Raw genomic sequence first — 17167 nt, 5'->3', positions numbered from 1 at the left:
ACCAAATTCCTTTTATGACACAAATATGGTGTTGATAGCTAAACTGGTCAGAGCCAAAACAGAGAAAGAAAATTATAGACCAATTTCCCTAATGAATATTGGTGCAAAAATCTTAAATAAAATATTAGCAAGGACATTACAACAATTCATCACAAGGATAATACATTATGACCAGGTGGGATTTATACCAGGAATGCTGGGCTGGTTCAACATTAGGAAAACTATCAACATAATCAACCACATCTATAACAAAACTAAGCAAAATCATGATTATCTCAATAAATACAGAGAAAGCTGTAAAGCACTCATTCCTATTAAAAACACTAGAGAGCATAAGAATAAGTAAAGCTTTCCTTAAAATAATAAGCAGTACCCACCTAAAACCATTAGCAAACATTATATGTAATGGGTATAAGTTAGAGGCATTCCCAATAAGATCAGGGGTGAAGCAGGGATGTCCATTATCACCTCTATTATTTAAAATTGTACTAGAAATGTTAGCTTTAGCAATAATAGAAGAAAATGGAATTGAAGGAATTAGAATAGGCAAGGAGGAAACAAAACGATAACTCTTTGCAGACGATATGGTAGTATAGGTAGAGAACCCTAGAGATTCAACTAAAAAACTACTTGAAACAATTAACAACTTTAGCAAAGTTGTATCATATAAAATAAATCCACATAAATCATCAGCATTTCTATGTCTGACCAACAAAGCTCAGCAGCAAGAGATAGAAAAAGAAATTCCATTTAAAGTAACCGTAGATGGAGGCAGCTCGGTGGCACAATGGATAAAGAACCCGCCCTAGATTCAGGAGGACCTGAGTCCAAATTCAGCCTCAAACACTTGACACTTACTAGCTGAGTGACCCTGAACAAGTCACTTAACCCTCATTGCCCCACAAAAAATAAAATTAAAAGTAACTGTAGACAATGTAAAATACTTGGGAGTCTACCTGCCAAAACAAACCCAGGAATTCTATGAACACAATTACAAAACACTTTTCACACAAATAAAATCAGATCTAAATAATTGGGAAAATGTTAATTATTTAAGGATAATCCAAGCTAACATAATAAAAATGACAATTCTGGGGCAGCTAGGTGGTGCAGTGGATAAAGCACTGACATTGGATTCAGTAGGACCTGAGTTTAAATCCTTCCTCATACACTTGACACTTACAAGCTGTGTGACCCTGGGAAAGTCACTTAACCCTCATTGCCCTGCAAAAAAAAAAAAAGACAATTCTACCTAAATTAATTTACATATTCAATGCCATACCAATCAGACTACCTAAAAGTTATTTTATAGAGCTAGAAAAAATAATAACAAAATTCATCTGGAAGAAAAAAAGGTCAAGAATATCAAGGGAACTCATGAAAAAAAATGCACAGGAAAGTGGGCTAGACATATCAAATCTGAAGCTATACTATTAGGTGGCATTCATCAAAACTGTTTGGTACTCACTAAGAAATACTGTGGTGGATCAATGGAATAGGTTAGGCACAGGAGACACAGTAGTAAGTAAGTACTGTAGTAATATATTACTACAGTAAAATAGTAATTACTATAGTAAAATAGTCATTATAGTATTACTATAGTAATATTCTGTTTGATAAACTCAGAGACTCCAGCTTCTGGCATAGGAACTCAGAATTTGACAAAAACTGATGGGAAAACTGGAAGATAGTATGACAGAAACTAAGCATAGACCAACATCTTACACCATATACTAAAATAAGGTCAAAATGGGTACATGATTTAGACATAAAAGGTGATACAATATATAAATTAAGAGAGGAAGGAATGGTTTATCTCTCAGATATATGGAGAGGAGAACAATTTATGACCAAACAAGAGATAGAGAATATTGTGAAATGCAAAATGGATGATTTGGGGTACATTAAATTAAAAAGGTTTTGTAGAAACAGAAGCAATGCGGCCAAAATTAGAAGGGAGACAGAAATCTGGGAAACAATTTTTACAGCCAATATTTCTGATAAAGACCTAATTTCTAAAAATGTATAGGGAACTAAATCAAATTTATAAGAATACAAGTCATTCCTCAATTGAGAAATGGCCAAAGGATATGAACAGGCAGTTTTCTGATGAAGAAATCAAAGCTATCTATTGCCATATGAAAAAATGCTCTAAATCACTATTGATTAGAGAAATGCAAATTAAAACAACTCTGAGGAACCACCTCACACCTATCAGATTGACTAATATGACAAAAAAGGTGTGATGTTTGAAATCTAAATTGTGGTCACCTTAAATTAGAAGCTTTAGCACCAGTCTTTGGGTATTAAACATTTATTAAAGCATACAGGTATTAAAATGGAGTTCAGAAAGTTAAGAAGAGGCCCATCTAGCCTAGAGTTCCAGCCTGGTTGGGTTCTTCCTCAAGTAGTCCTCCAGGAGCCTGCTTCAATCAGGAACTCTCCAGCAAGCTGATTGTGGAAGCTTTTTATAGGTCTGGAACAGAGGCAGTCCTTACAAACTGCTTCAAGCTGATTGGTTGGTGTCATCCAAATCCATTGGTTTTGAAGGTGTTCTCAAGTTGAGTTCACAGTCTAGCTTCTGAGAAAAATACCTTCTTTTTTGTTTTTTTGTTTTTGCGGAGCAATGGGGGTTAAGTGACTTGCCCGGGGTCACACAGCTAGTAAATGTCAAGTGACTGAGGCTGGATTTGAACTGAGGTACTCCTGAATCCAAGGCTGGTGCTTTATCTACTGTGCCACCTAGCTGCCCTCCCCCCCAACAATACCTTCTTAAGAGCTAGCCAGGTGTGATTACAATCCAGTTAACTTGAAGTAGGCTAATGAGCAGTCAATCACTCTCACTTGATTCAATCAGTCTAGATTAATCTCCAGGTGGGTCTTTGAGTATCTGCTAAATCCCATTATTTTATCACAAAGGAAAATAATAAATGTTGGAGAAATTGTGGAAAAATTGGAACACTGATACATTGTTGGTGGAGCTGTGAACTGATCTAACCATTCTGGAGAGCAATTTGGAATTATGCCCAAAGGGCTATAGAACTGTGTATCCCCTTTGACCCAGAAATACTACTATTAGGTCTTTATCCCAAAGAGATCATAGAAAAGGGAAAAGGATCCACATGTACAAAAACATTTATAGCTGCTCTTCTTGTGGTGGCAAAGAATTGGAAATTGCGGGAATACCCATCAATTGGAGAATGGCTAAACAAAGTGTGGTATATGAATGTAATGGGATACTATTGTGTTGTAAGAAACAATGAGTGTGGGGCAGCTAGGTGTCGCAGTGGATAGAGCACCGGCCCTGGAGTCAGGAGGACCTGAGTTCAAATCCAGCCTCAGACACTTCACACTTACTAGTTGTGTGACCCTGGGCAAGTCACTTAACCCCAATTGCCTCACTAAAAACAAAACAAAAACAAAGAAACAATGAGCAAATATATTTCGGAGAAACCTGGAAGGACTTACATGACCTGATGCTGAGTGAGATGAGCATTGTAAACAGTATCAACAATATTGTGAGATGATCAACTGTGATAGACCTAACTCTCCTCAGCAATACAATGGTCCACGATAATTCCAAAGGAGTTGTGATGGGAAATGATCTCCAAATCCAGAAAAAAAAGAACTGTGGAATCTAGATGTAGATTGAACCATACTTTATCGTTTCTACTTTTTTGTGTTTTTTTTTTCTTTTTTGAGGTTTTTCCATTGTTCTGATTCTTCTTTCACAACATGACTAATGCAGAAATATGTTTAATGTGATTGTACATATATAACCTATATCAGATTGCTTGCTGTCTTGGGGAAGGGGGAAGGGAAGAGAGGAAGGGAGAAAAATTTGGAACTAGAAATCTTATAAAAACAAATGTTTAAAACTATCTCTACATGTAACTAGAAAATAATAAAATACTTTTATGATAAAAAAAGAAATCAAAGCTATCTGAAGCCATATAAAAATACTCTAAATTACTATTGATTAAAGAAACACGACTTAGAAACAACTTTGTGGTGCTACTCACAGCCATCAGATTGGATAATATGATAGAAAAGCAAAATGACAAATGTTGAAGGGAATTGGGAAAACTGAGACACTAATGTACTGGTGGTGGAGTTGTGAACTGTTCTAACAATTCTGAATATTGATTTGAAACTGTGTACAAAAGGTTATAAAACTATGCATTCCCTTTGACCCAGAAATAGCACTACTAGGTCTGCATCCCAAAGAAATTTGTAAAGGTAAATATCTATATGTACAAAAATATTTATAGCAGCTGTTTTTATGGTGGGAACAAATTAGAAATTGAGGGGATGCCCATCAATTGGGGGATAACTGGATGATGGAATACTATTGTACTATATGAAATGATGAGCATAATATTTTCAGAAGAACCTAGAAAGATTTACAGGAACTGATGCAAAGTGAAGCAAGCAGAACCAGGAGAACTTTGTACACAGTAACAGTACTATTGCACAATGATCAACTGTGAATGACATAACTAGTCCCAACAATACACAGATCCAAGACAATTCTGAAGGACTTATAATGTCAGGAAAATTTTTAAGTCCGACGGAAGAACAAAAACAACAAAGTTTCCAGGCTGAAGCAGATAGGTTTATTGAGAGAGGGTTAGTCCCCCAACAAAGCCAATAGGTTTATTGAGAGAGTTTTAGTCTCCCAATAAAGCTGGTCATCCAGGCGTTGGACCTGAAAAACCCAGAGTTACAAAATCCATGGCTTTATATACTCTTCCAAAAGTTACACTTATACAACATAGTATTAATCTTGATTAGTTGTGCTTCTAAAATTAAAACATATTCTTAGGAAATATGAGGAACTACCTAAGTGATCATAAATGTCAGCATTATGATGACAATAGGGTAGGTCATTGTTAGGCTGGTAAGTGGCGTGAATTCCTTGAGAAAAGTATGTCACTCATGGTTACTAAAATATAGCATTGCTAACTACTGTATCTTATGATATTACTTAATGCTTGACATTGTAAAGTTAGACAGAAGAGAGACTTAACCTTTTGACCTTATATAATTGTAACAAAATAATATCTAAATATAATAAATCACAATTTTTCAGTTAATATATTGATTATTATCTTAATCAAATCACTTATAACTATGGTGAATCTCTTATAACTAAAGGATGGGGAAAATCTCACTCAAAATAATGAAAATTGCTATCTACCACCAGAGAAAGAACTGATGGAATATGAAAGCAGGTAAAAGTATACCTTTTAAACTTTATTTATTATTTTATTGGTTTACTTTATTTTACTTGGGTTGTTTGTTTTCTTTCACAATATGGCAAATATTCAAATATGTTTTACATGCTGTACAAGTATAATTTTTATCAAATTGCTTGCCTTCTCAGTGATGGAAGGAAGGGAGGAAGGTGAGAGAAGATTTGGAACTCAGTATTGTAAGAGAAGAAGGAAGTGGAAGAGGAGGAGGAGGAGGAGGAAGAGAAGAAGAAGAATGAGGTGATTAAAAATTAGTTTTATATGTAATTAGGAAAAATATTATTTTTTATTTTAAAAGAAATGTCCTGGGGGCAGCTAAGTGGCACAGTGGATAGAGCACCCGTCCTGGATTCAGGAGGACATGAGTTCAAATCGGACCTCAGTCACTTGACATACTTACTAGCTGTGTGACCCTAGGCAAGTCACTTAACCCCAATTGCCTCACCAAAAAAAAAAAAGAAAGAAAGAAAGAAATATCCTGCAATGGCCCAAATGCGAGTTGAACTTTTCCTCAATCTCTAACCTGTATAAAGCCTTGCTTTGCTTAATATTATACTCTTAGTTATAAATGATAGCAAAGATTAAATGTTTTAGAAAGATTAAAAAGAAACACAAATGATCTCCCTATATACTAGAAAAATCTTATTGGATGGGTTCCCTCAACTTGATCATATCCCACTCACTCTTTTATTTTTATTTTTATTTTTTGCTGGGCAATGAGGGTTAAGTGACTTGCCCAGGGTCACACAGCTAGTAAGTGTCACGTGTCTGAGCCTGGATTTGAATGTAGATCCTCCTGAATTCAGGGCCAGTGCTTTATCCACTGTGCCACCTAGCTGTCCCCTACTCACTCACTTCTTAATCATTCAATACTAGTCTGAATTCTTTCTCTACCACTCAAATCAAATGTTCTCCTGATCCTCAGGATATCTTATTTGCTAAATTCGATGGCCTTTCCTCCATCCTCATCCTTCTAAGCCTCTCTTCAATAAACAACACTGTTGACCACCCCCTCACCCTGGATATTTTTTGTGGCACTGCTTCCTTACTTCTATGACAGCTCCAACTCAGGTTCTTTTGATGGATTATAATCTATATCTGCTATTCTAGGAATGGGGGTACCACAAAGTTCTAGTGTGTTCCCTCTTTTCTTATATCTTTACACTTGTGGGGATTTCATCAGCTCTCCTAGTATCATTGATTATGTCATGTATTGCCTACCATTTTTATCATTAGCCTGGATAATTTTATCATTAGCCTGGATAAGTGACATTCTCATCAAATTTCCAGATGGCGCAAAGCAAGGAGGCATAGCTAACACTGGATAACCAATTCAGTATATATAAGACTTGATAGACTAGAACATTGGGTTAAATCTAATAAGATGGATTTCAATAAAGATAAATGTAGTCTTGTTCCTATATTTTAAAAAATCTCCCAAGTATAGATTAAGGGCAGAATGCTTAGATAGCCATATTTCTGAAAAAGATCTAGAAGTTTTAGTGGAGGGCAGCTAAGTGGCACCATGGATAAAGCGCCAGCCCTGGATTCAGGAGGACCTGAGTTCAAATCTGACCTCAGACATTTGACACTTACTAGCTGTGTGACCCTGAGCAAGTCACTTAACCTCATTGCCCCAGAAAAAAAAAGAAAAAATCAAAAATTTAGAAATTTTAGTGAAATATTGGTTGAATATTGGATAAGTGTGGCATGGCAGTGAAAAAATCTAAAATGATCTTAGATTGCATTAAGAAAGGCTGTATGCTACTCTGGTCTGACCAAATCTGAAATACTGCGTTCTCTGGACATCACAGTTTAAGAAATATATTGGTAAGCCTTTAGAAGCCTACTTCTACTTAGAAGCTTCTTGTAAGTAGAGAGCATCTGAGCTGAAGACTTTGAGTCCCTCTTAAAGGAGGATGGGTTGGAGAAACTGAGGATGATTGCCTGGAGAAGAGAAGACTCAAGAGGGACATGATACCTGTCTTTTAATATTTGAAGGGCCATCATGTAGAAGAGGAATAAGAATCGTTCCATTTGGTCCCAGAGAACAAAACGGAATAATGGACAGAAATTGCAAAGAGAAAAATTTAGTTTTTATTTGAGGAAAATCTTCCCCCTAATTAGAGATGTCCTAAAGTGGAATAGGTCCTATCATGAGGTGGTAGATTCCTCATCCTTGAAAATCTTCAAAGAGAGGCCAGACGACCACTTGTTTGGTGTATGACAATGGGAGTTCCTTTCTTATAGGAATTGAACTAAATGGCCACAAAAGTCTCTTCCAACTCAAAATTCCCTAATCATATTATATAGATGATTGTCAAGTCTGCATATCTAGCCTCCACATTTGTCTTGAGATCTAGTTCCCTATCATCATTTCTTGGCATAACATCTTCACTTGGATGTCTCAAACTCAGTCAATCCAAAATAGAACTCATTCTTCTTCCCCCCACAAAGCCAATTCCTCTCTCTAACTCCCCTAATTGAGGCAACATCATCAAAAACAATTAATAAAAGGTATCATTATTAAAATCATTATTTTTAGAGGCCATTATTTATTACCAGAATAATGATGGCAGTGGGAAGTGCCATGACATGATGGAAAAACAAATCTGGGCTTTTCCATTTGTTTAGTGAGTCCTGTAACACATCATTAATTCTGTTTTCTCACAACTTCTCTTTAGCCATTTTGTTTCAAATACGGTGTCCTAATTCAGTATCACTGAAAAAATATTACTTCCCAAAACTTCTTACAGTCTACTAAACATAGATTTCAAACTTTTTTCCTTCTAGAACTTTCAGAATAGTACAATGTATAAAAATGACATTGTGGGAAGGTGATTTTTTTAAGTAGCCTAAAAATATTTTACCCAAGGAAAAAAAAACTACGTCATGGCAACTAGTCAATGGCTGATGCTCTACTAGGGACTGTTCCAGATCCATGTCATCTTCTACTGGGCTAGATACTATATTTGGATCACTGGGTCTGCTGAAAGATGTACAAGGACCACATGGAGCCAGACAGCTCCTTCTTGGCTACCCAACTGAGCAAACTCTGGAATGCTGGCAATTCCAGCTAGTGTTTGGAATAAATAATACTCAAGAAATTTGCTCCAGGAATGCCTGCCTGAGATGATATAGCGTAAATAATCTGGCCACAGAGTTTAAAACTCCCACTAATGAAGAATCCATGTCTCATTAAGAGACTCATCTAACACAGTCTAACTTTACATTCACTGATCAACCAACCACTGTCCAAGGAATGGCACCAAAGCATCCTAGTGGGAAAGCAATGCTTGGTGTCAGTGCCCTGGTGGATCTATAGTCTTCTCCAGGGGTGACCACTCATTCACATCAATAGGAAAAAAACAGGATGGTTCAGAGATTATAAAGACCAAACCACTAATGGTGATCTCTTTAGGATGTCCATTTATGAGTATTTACAATCTGTTTTCCTATCCAGTAGAATTACATAAAGTATCAAGTCCCTAGTTCCAATAAAGTAAAATGTAACTAATCCCATTTACTGACATTTTATCTATGTCAGGATGGGTAGGAAATGTTTTAGGAGACACTTCTGACTTCCAATGCCCTGATCTTTTTCTAACTACAATAACTATCCTCAAAGCAACAGTTTTCAGTGTGAAAATATCTCAATGTCCACAGATCATGTTATTTATTTATTTATTTTTTTTGGTGAGGCAATTGGGGTTAAGTGACTTGCCCAGGGTCACACAGCTAGTAAGTGTTAAGTGTCTGAGGCCGGATTTGAACTCAGGTACTCCTGAATCCAGGGCCAGTGCTTTATCCACTGCGCCATCTAGCTGCCCCTCCACAGATCATTTTAACTACAGTTGAAACTCTTCTGAAGTTGAAATACTTTCTAAGGATAAACCTGCTCTTAGTCTTAGAACATCAGGATTAAGAACTAGTTTTCCAATCTTAAATAAGGGACTTTGAAACAAATGCCTAACAAAAATGTGTCCCCAAGTAATTCAATCTCCCTTTAAACTCAATGATGGAAAATCTACAAAGTGGCCTTGTAGGTTCTTTTCTTCTCAGAGAATACTTTGTAATTAATATATTAAATTTATTACAGGTCATATCCATTCTGGATTCAGTCTTAAGATCAAAGTACTTGCAAAAAGCCCCAGATAAAATACTAGTCTAATTTGAGCTGCCTTGCTTTATAACCCTTAGTTGCACACTTACCCTCAATGTACCACCCAAATTTCCCAGTGAATAAAAGGCTGTTAATGCAATCCCTCAAACACAAATGATTAAATTTGTAATACATACATATATTGTATGTATATATGCAAAATGAGTATGTTCTGGCTTCCTCTCCCAGAGCAAGACTGCCACATCTGCTTCTCCAGATTTCAATGGGTGGACCTGAGGGGTTATCTTTTCTCCAATGCCAATGGCTAAGCCCCCTATTAGCTGTGTTCCCCCTCTTATTAAGGGAACCAGTGACTATCACTCCAGTTAACCACTTAACGTTGGTTGGTTTTTACAGAGATACTTACTTCAAAGATATAGCAAGGAGAAACATTTTTCACTCTACCCCCCAACACCTTAGAGCTAGGGAGGCAGACCCTTTCTTGTACTACTTGGTCTCTAGGGACATTCACATTGAGCTTGGGTACACATACCAAAGTGGTATCTCTGATGCATGAGGCCTTGCATCCAATCCCCCTGCTCTGGGATCCAGAAGATCGCTGCTTACTCCTCAGTGCTACTGCTAGATTGACTTCAAAACCCAGAATGCAATGCTAGGACTCACAGGCTCCCTCTAGTTGTCTTGAACTTGAAAAGTCATGAAATTCCCTCTACCTGAGGCAATATGGCCTTAGAGAGGGAGAAGGTCACAAGATTTTCTCCTTTACCATATGGTGACTCATCAGATGTTACAAGTATAGAAGTCACTGAATAAAACTTAGAGGCAAAGAACAATTGAAGCTAAAGAGGAAATATTTGAAGTTGACAAGCCTTTTTAAATTCCTGCACAGTCAAAGAACCTCCTCTCCAATATATTGTTAGCCAGTCAGAGCCATTAAAAGAACATCTGGGGGGGGGGGGCAGCTAGATGGTTCAGTGGTTAAAGCACCGGCCCTGGATTCAGGAGTACCTGAGTTCAAATCCGGCCTCAGACACTTGACACTTACTAGCTGTGTGACCCTGGGCAAGTCACTTAACCCCCATTGCCTGCAAAAAAAAAAAAAAAAAAAAAAAAGAACATCTACATGTGCTCCACAGTTTTTCCAAGGCACTTACTTCCCTTGGACATCAGAATGATTCTGCCAGAAAAGAAGGAATCTCTTTAGCAGCCTTCACATGGAAAGGTTGAATCATCCAAACAAAGTGATGTTGTCTATATATGTACCACATACCCATTATACAAATAAATTTGTTCTGGACCTATGATTTCAGTACAATAAGGAATGCCCATTATGGAAACCCTGTCTATTTAAACAGATTAACAATCTGTCTATAACTTATATTCGTTGAGACTTAGCTGACATTGATGGCACAGGGGATGAAGGCCTGAGCCTGAAGTCTGGAAGACCCAAGTTCAGATCTGTCTTCAGATACTTCTTATCTATGTGACCTTGGGCAAATTACTGAACTTCCATTTGCCTCAGTTTCCCCATCTTCTAAAATGGGGATAATAATAGCACCTACCTTCAAGAAGTTAAGTGATTTACTTCATAAAGTTATAATGTGTTAGAGGCACGACTTGAACTTTCTTGGTGATCTCATCATCTCCCATAAGTTTAATTACCATCTCTATGCAAATAACTCACAAATCTACATATCTAGCCGTCATCCCTCTGCTAAATCCAAACCTTCAAACTAAATCACCAACTAGTTGCTTGACATCTCCACCCAAAGTTCCCATAGACATCTCAAACTCCATATGTCCAAAACAAAACTTGTTACCTTTACCATTAAGCTCATCCCTCCTCCTTATTTATCTCTTTCTGTAGAGAATAACTTCATTCTTCCAGTCAATACTAAGTATATACTTAGACACACTTATCTTTTTATGTAGCTTTTATGGTGATGTTTCTACCAAGTGGTATGGTTATATAATTAATTTTTATTATTTTATCATTTTTTTTTCCCAAAGGAAGCCCCACAGGTTTTATTCATCTCAGACTGTTGGTGGTGGTGGAGGGGGGTGACAAAGAGGGACCAGCTCAGTTACTCTGGATACCTGAGCAAGGCAGTGGGTTCATGAAAGGGGCTAGGGGACCTGGGAGGCTGGGGATAGATCTGGCTCTGTGACATCCTAGCTATGTGACATTAGAGGAGGTCACTTCAACCCTCAGTTTCCCCATTTGTAAAAATCAGAGTACACGGTCTTTCAAAAGGTCCTTTCTGGACCCGCTATTTCAGGTCAAAAAGTCCTTTCTACCTCTAACTCCTTTTGATTCCATTTCCATGCATCCAAATCCAGACTAGAGATGGGGCTAGGAAACCTGGGTCCTCCAGAGGCCCACGACTGGGAAATTAGGATGCCCCGAGTCCCAGAGTCCCATCCTTGGGAGAAGGGATGGTCAATGATCAACTGGGTAGATGTAGATCCGAAGCATCACAGGCCTGGGTTCCTTTGTAGTCTCAGCCCCCTGAGGTGGCCTGGGGAAAGGCTGGACTGGCCAATGTTCCTGGGGAGGTGGGGAGGGGGGAGCATAGCTTGTCACTGCTTCTTCTGCTTCTGCATTTCTTTTAGAATCCAGGTCTGATAGAGGCACAGGTTGGTGTAGACTCCAGGATATCTGGCCAGGCCACAGTGTTCCATGCCCCAAGACACAATGCCCTGCAGGGTCCCATTGCACACCAAGGGGCCTCCAGAGTCACCCCGACAGGCGTCCTTTCCACCTCTCTCAGTCCCGGAACACATCGCGCCTGGGGTGATTCCATATCGGAGGTAAGCTTTTTTGCATTTTGCCATGGACAGGATACTGACTTCCGCACACTGGAGGGTGCTGGGATATTTGACGAAAGGACTGGAGACGGTACCCCAGCCGGACACTTGGCAGGTTGTCCCAGGAGTGGCACAGGCTTCTGCCAGCTGAATGGGCCAGACTTGAGGGGTCAGATTCACTGGATTCTCAAGGTAGAGCAGCATGAGGTCGTTTTTCAGATTTCTGGAGCTGTACTTGGGGTGGGTGACCCGGAGCTTCACCCTGATTAATTGCTGGAAGGGCTCCTCCTGATAGATATTGCGCTTCCCCAAAACCACTCGAAGGTTCCAGTGGTTACAATGAGCTGCTGTGAGGGCCCACTGATCAGACACCAAGACACCCCCACAGTGGAAATTCTTCGAGACAAACAGTGCGGCCTGCCAAGGTTGGGAGTGGGGAACACAGGTCTGCCCACCAATGATCTTTTCCTCAGTCCTCTCGGGGATGTAGGCAGAGACCCACGGAAGAAGCAGTGTTAAGACCAGGGGCAGCATATCTGAAGGGACCTCAGGGTGGGCTGGGGGAGGTCAGAGGCAGAGACGGTGCCTGAGCAGAAGCCACCGTCTAGGTCCTGGAGGGAGACACAGGACAGAGAGCCAGGTTTCTGCTGGGAAGCGTGTCTGCAAGAAGCACCAGTCTAGGAGGAGGTCCCTTTCTCTGGCCTATTTTATCAATTTTAAAGAGCAAAATGCCTGGTTTGTCTATCAATTATATTCTTCTAGAGAATCCAGAAAATACTCTACCTTGGTATTCTTAAGGTAGAGTTGACTTTCTCCAGAGGAGAATTAGGAATTTTCTTTGTTCCCTTGGGGTAACTAACACTTTTCCCCTCACCCCCTCTTATTTTCAATATGGGAACATGTGATGGAGAATAGTAGGAGCTTATCAATCCTAGAAACCTTGCTGAAGGGCTTGGCATTATGAAAATTTCCTTGGTTTGTTCAGTACACAAGATGGTCCTCAGACCTAGAGGATGTTTTCTGTCCTTTGTATTTAACTTGAATTAGAAGTTAGGAATAGGATAGTTATAATGGATTTTGTTTTCCCTTTTTGGTCTTTGGAGGTGCTAGCCAGGCACCCACTTGAATGTAAAGCAGAAAAAAAGATCTTGTCTCTGCCCTCCTGCTATGTCTCCCATTCTCTCTTAGCAGGAAGAAGAATCTAGTTAGTAGCTTGATGAGGGGAGAAGGTAATAGATGGGGTTAGTGAGTTAGCCCTTGAGAATTGTAATGAGGACATGCATAAGCTGACTTTGTCTGCTTCCCCCACCCCATTCTTAGAACATACTTTCAGTTAGGATGCAGTAGTAGCTTTGGTCTGGGTCAAAATTGGACTTCTTATTCATCTAATCCTGTAGGTCAAGCTGTCCATTTTAGTTGTCACTTGACCGTCAATGCCTTGAAACCATTTCCTGCTTTGTGTCTGACACCACATACTTTAGCTGTTGGTAAAGAAGGGCAATGTACTTTCTCTTCACAAACCTAAAGATAATAAAACTTGCAATGTGGATGTCCATTTGTCTTATTTACCAACATTAGATACCGTAATTCTATTTCTCCTTTCAGATTCCTTTTCGATAAGCCTTTTCCCACTCTTTCCCTTCTCTCGAGCTCTCTCTTGGGGCTCAACCTTGTCAGAGTTCCAGTTCATTCACATTTCACATCCCTGCTCAGGGTAATATGCTCAGGGTTATGAAACCTTGATGGATGGCCAAATTAAGCTGTAATGCTACAGGCCTCCTAATCTATTGTATTTAATTAGAAATCCTCAGAAACTCTCTTCCACCTTTCAATCCTTTCTTGAATGAAGCTTATGTACAGATTAAAAAAATTTTTAGGATGACAGATGACAATTACATAATATTAAAGTCAATGAAATTTAGACTCTGTGCCTCTACTTCTTTAAAGTCAATATACCTGCTTTTTAATTTTTTTTGTAAGGTGAACAGGCAGTAGCATTATTTTCATTCAAAACAATAGATAACCTGAGGCATGGGGATAAATTAAATGATTTGCTCCCCAGAAGAGTGAATAGTAAAATCAGACCCATATCTTGATAATTGCTTGCTAATATTTCTAGATACTTAGTCAAGTACTACAATGTATTTGTGATCTCACTGAGGTTGATATTCCCTTCAATGATGCAGATAACTCATCTATGCCTGTCCATTTTTATTCAACTCAATCCATGTCTTCTCATAAGTTCACTATAGCAGGTCTACCCAATAGGTTGCTGTCTTTCTCTTCCCAACCCCCCTTTTTACATAAAATGGATACTAGTGGAGTGGGGGAGCTTTATATTGTCCATATCCCTCCCTCACCACATGAGCAGCTTATCTTTTTGACACATGCATTCCTCTCATAATATCTTTTACACCACTTTTCCTTTGGAATTTCCTTTTTGTGATGTGCTGCAACTCACTCATGTCCACCATGTGTCCCTCCATTGCCCGTTGGGTGATTCTTAATCTTAATTCTTTGGAAATTATAGTCTTCTATGACTTGCAGTCAAACAACACTGGAAGAATATTGATGTTGAGATGTGTCTTTGTTTTAGGGAAAAGTTTATGGTCATCAAAATCACATAGGGAGTGGGTCTTATTTTTATAAACTTGAGCTCCCCAATGTGAATTTCTTATATATCTTGGAAATCAGAGTTTTATCAGAGAAACTTTGCTTCAAAGATTTTTTTTGGTCTCCAGTTAACAATTTCCTTTCTAATTTTACCTGAATTTGTTCATGCACCTTTTTCCCACTTTATGTAGTGAAATTTGTTCTTTTTATCTTTTATGATTCTCTACTTCTCTTCTTTGGTTAAGAACTCTTTCCTTATTCATAAATCTGAAAAATAATTTATTTTTTGTTCCTCCAAATTGTTTATTATGTGACCTCCTTTTCTTCAATTCATTATCCTTTGTAGTATCTCTTTGAGATATGTAATAAGGGATGATTTCTATAGCTTGTTAGTTAAAAATATCATAATGTTATATTACAGTCTGCTCTAGACAAGAAACATCCTTCATCTGCTTTTTTTTCCTGCATGCATAGTTAGACTAAGCTCTTGCTTATATCATGGATCTCATTTAGTAGGCACTGAGATACTCTAGGGCTTGATGTCATCTATAAAGCACAATACAATCTTTAAAGAAGATTAGCTGGAGGACCTGAAGAACTATAGAAAATTTCTTCTTAATATGAACTTTGAATTGCGTCTCCTCCAAGACAATAGTGAATATTTGGGCTTCACTAGACATTATTGAGCAGACACTCGTGAAACTATGTTATTATTTTCTGTTATACTTTCCAATGATTTTGTATAATTTTGACTTCTAAATGGGAGACACTTTGTGGGAAAGTGACTTTTTACTTTCAACAAACAGGAAGAACAGTTAATCAATAAACATTTATTAAGCTTCTACTGTTTACCAGTAACTGTAACTGAGCTCTGGGGATTCAAATAAATGCAGTGTCAACACTCAAGGAGTTCACATTCTAATAGGGGAAACAACATGAAACAACTATGCAAGACCAGGCTATGTACAGGATAAATAGGAAATAATCAATAGAGGGAAGCACTTGAAGTAAGAGGGATTGGAGTGGCTTCCACTAGAAGGTAGGGATTAAACTGGGACTTGAAGGAAGCCAGGAGGCAGATATGAGGGAGAGAATTCTAGGAATGGGGAACAGCTAGTCTTGTTCAAGAAATAGCAAGTAGACCTATGCTATTGGACTCAAGAGTACTTGGGTGAGGATGTAAGGTGTAAGAAGGCTGTAAAGGGAAGAGGGGGTCAGATTGTAAAGAGCTTTGAAAGCCAAACAAAAGATTTTATATTTGATTCTAGACGTGATAAGGAGACACTGGAATTTATTGGTGGGGGAAGGTGACATGGTTGGACCTGAGCTTTAGGAAAAGTGGGATCTTGTATTCCCTAGACCTTTCATTAACTTACGAGTGAATATGTGAAAATATGTGGTTTACTATGGATTATAGTTTGTGGATGCGTATCTGCTCCCTAATATATTTATCAACAATAACCTCAATGAGTGAATATAGTATTCTAATAATTATATAGACAGGGGGAAAGTTGGCATCTGTATCAATAATTATTGTTGGACTTTTATACATCTTTCATGGGGAGCTTGATGGTAAAAGTCTACAATTTCCCCACAATTTTGATAGCTTTCTTTCCTTCAGATACTTTGGTAACTGGTACCTCTATGACCTCAAAAACTGCTACCTATGCCATTTATATGTATAGACCTTTATATTTGGTCTGGTCTGACTTTTTTCCCATTTTTTTTCTTTATGACATTTATAGTTCCTTGGAAAGCCTATTTCTGGAGTATATAACATATAAAATATTGGTCTAAAGCTTTTTCCCCGCCAAATTACTTTCTAGTGTTTTGAATATTCTTTTGTTAAATAGGGGAGTCCTTATCTAAGTAATTTGTATTCTTGGGTTAATCAAACATTGGATAACTTTTCCATGATTCTTGCTTATCTAGTCCCTTCTACTCATCTACTTTTGAATTTTTTGACTCTTTTTGTTCCCTCCCTCCCACCCTCCCTTCCCCTTCCTTCTTCTTTCTCTCCCTTCCTCTGTCTCTTCCTCCTTCCTTCCCTCCTTCCCTCCCTCCCTCCTTTCCTTTCCTTCCTTCCTTTCATCCTTCCTTCCTTTTTCCCTCCCTCCCTTCCTTCCTTCTTCCCTCCCTCCCTTCCTCCTTTCCTTTCTCCCTACTCCTTCCCTCCCTCCCTCCTTCCTCCCTCCCTCCCTCCCTCCCTTCCTTCCTTCCTTCCTTCCTTCCTTCCTTCCTTCCTTCCTTCCTTCCTTCCTTCCATTCTTCTGTCCTTCCATCCTTTCTTCCCCCCCCCCTTATCTAACCCTTTTATTCCCAGTAATTTGTATCTGACTTTCCTTCTTAATCTTTGGCCCCTCCTTTT

At 38.5% G+C, this 17167-nt stretch overlaps 1 protein-coding gene across 1 annotated transcript; it reads right to left on the bottom strand.

Moving 5' to 3' along the window:
- Window positions 1-11958: 11958 nt before the first annotated feature.
- LOC122747410 (kallikrein-14-like) lies at window positions 11959-12729 on the bottom strand. Its single transcript, XM_043993443.1, has one exon. It carries the CDS (start codon window positions 12718-12720, stop codon window positions 11959-11961), a length of 762 nt encoding a protein of 253 aa, XP_043849378.1. The 5' UTR covers window positions 12721-12729.
- Between the last annotated feature and the right edge of the window lie 4438 nt (window positions 12730-17167).

This window comes from Dromiciops gliroides, chromosome 3 (assembly GCF_019393635.1).
Source record: "Dromiciops gliroides isolate mDroGli1 chromosome 3, mDroGli1.pri, whole genome shotgun sequence".
Taxonomy (NCBI): Eukaryota; Metazoa; Chordata; class Mammalia; order Microbiotheria; family Microbiotheriidae; genus Dromiciops; species Dromiciops gliroides.
The sequence above is the reverse complement of the archived record's forward strand: the minus strand, read 5'-3'. Positions and strand labels throughout refer to the sequence as shown.

Coding starts and splice junctions, on each gene's coding strand:
- LOC122747410 (XM_043993443.1), bottom strand. CDS start 12,720: ATGCTGCCCCTGGTCTTAACACTGCTTCTTCCGTGGGTCTCTGCCTAC.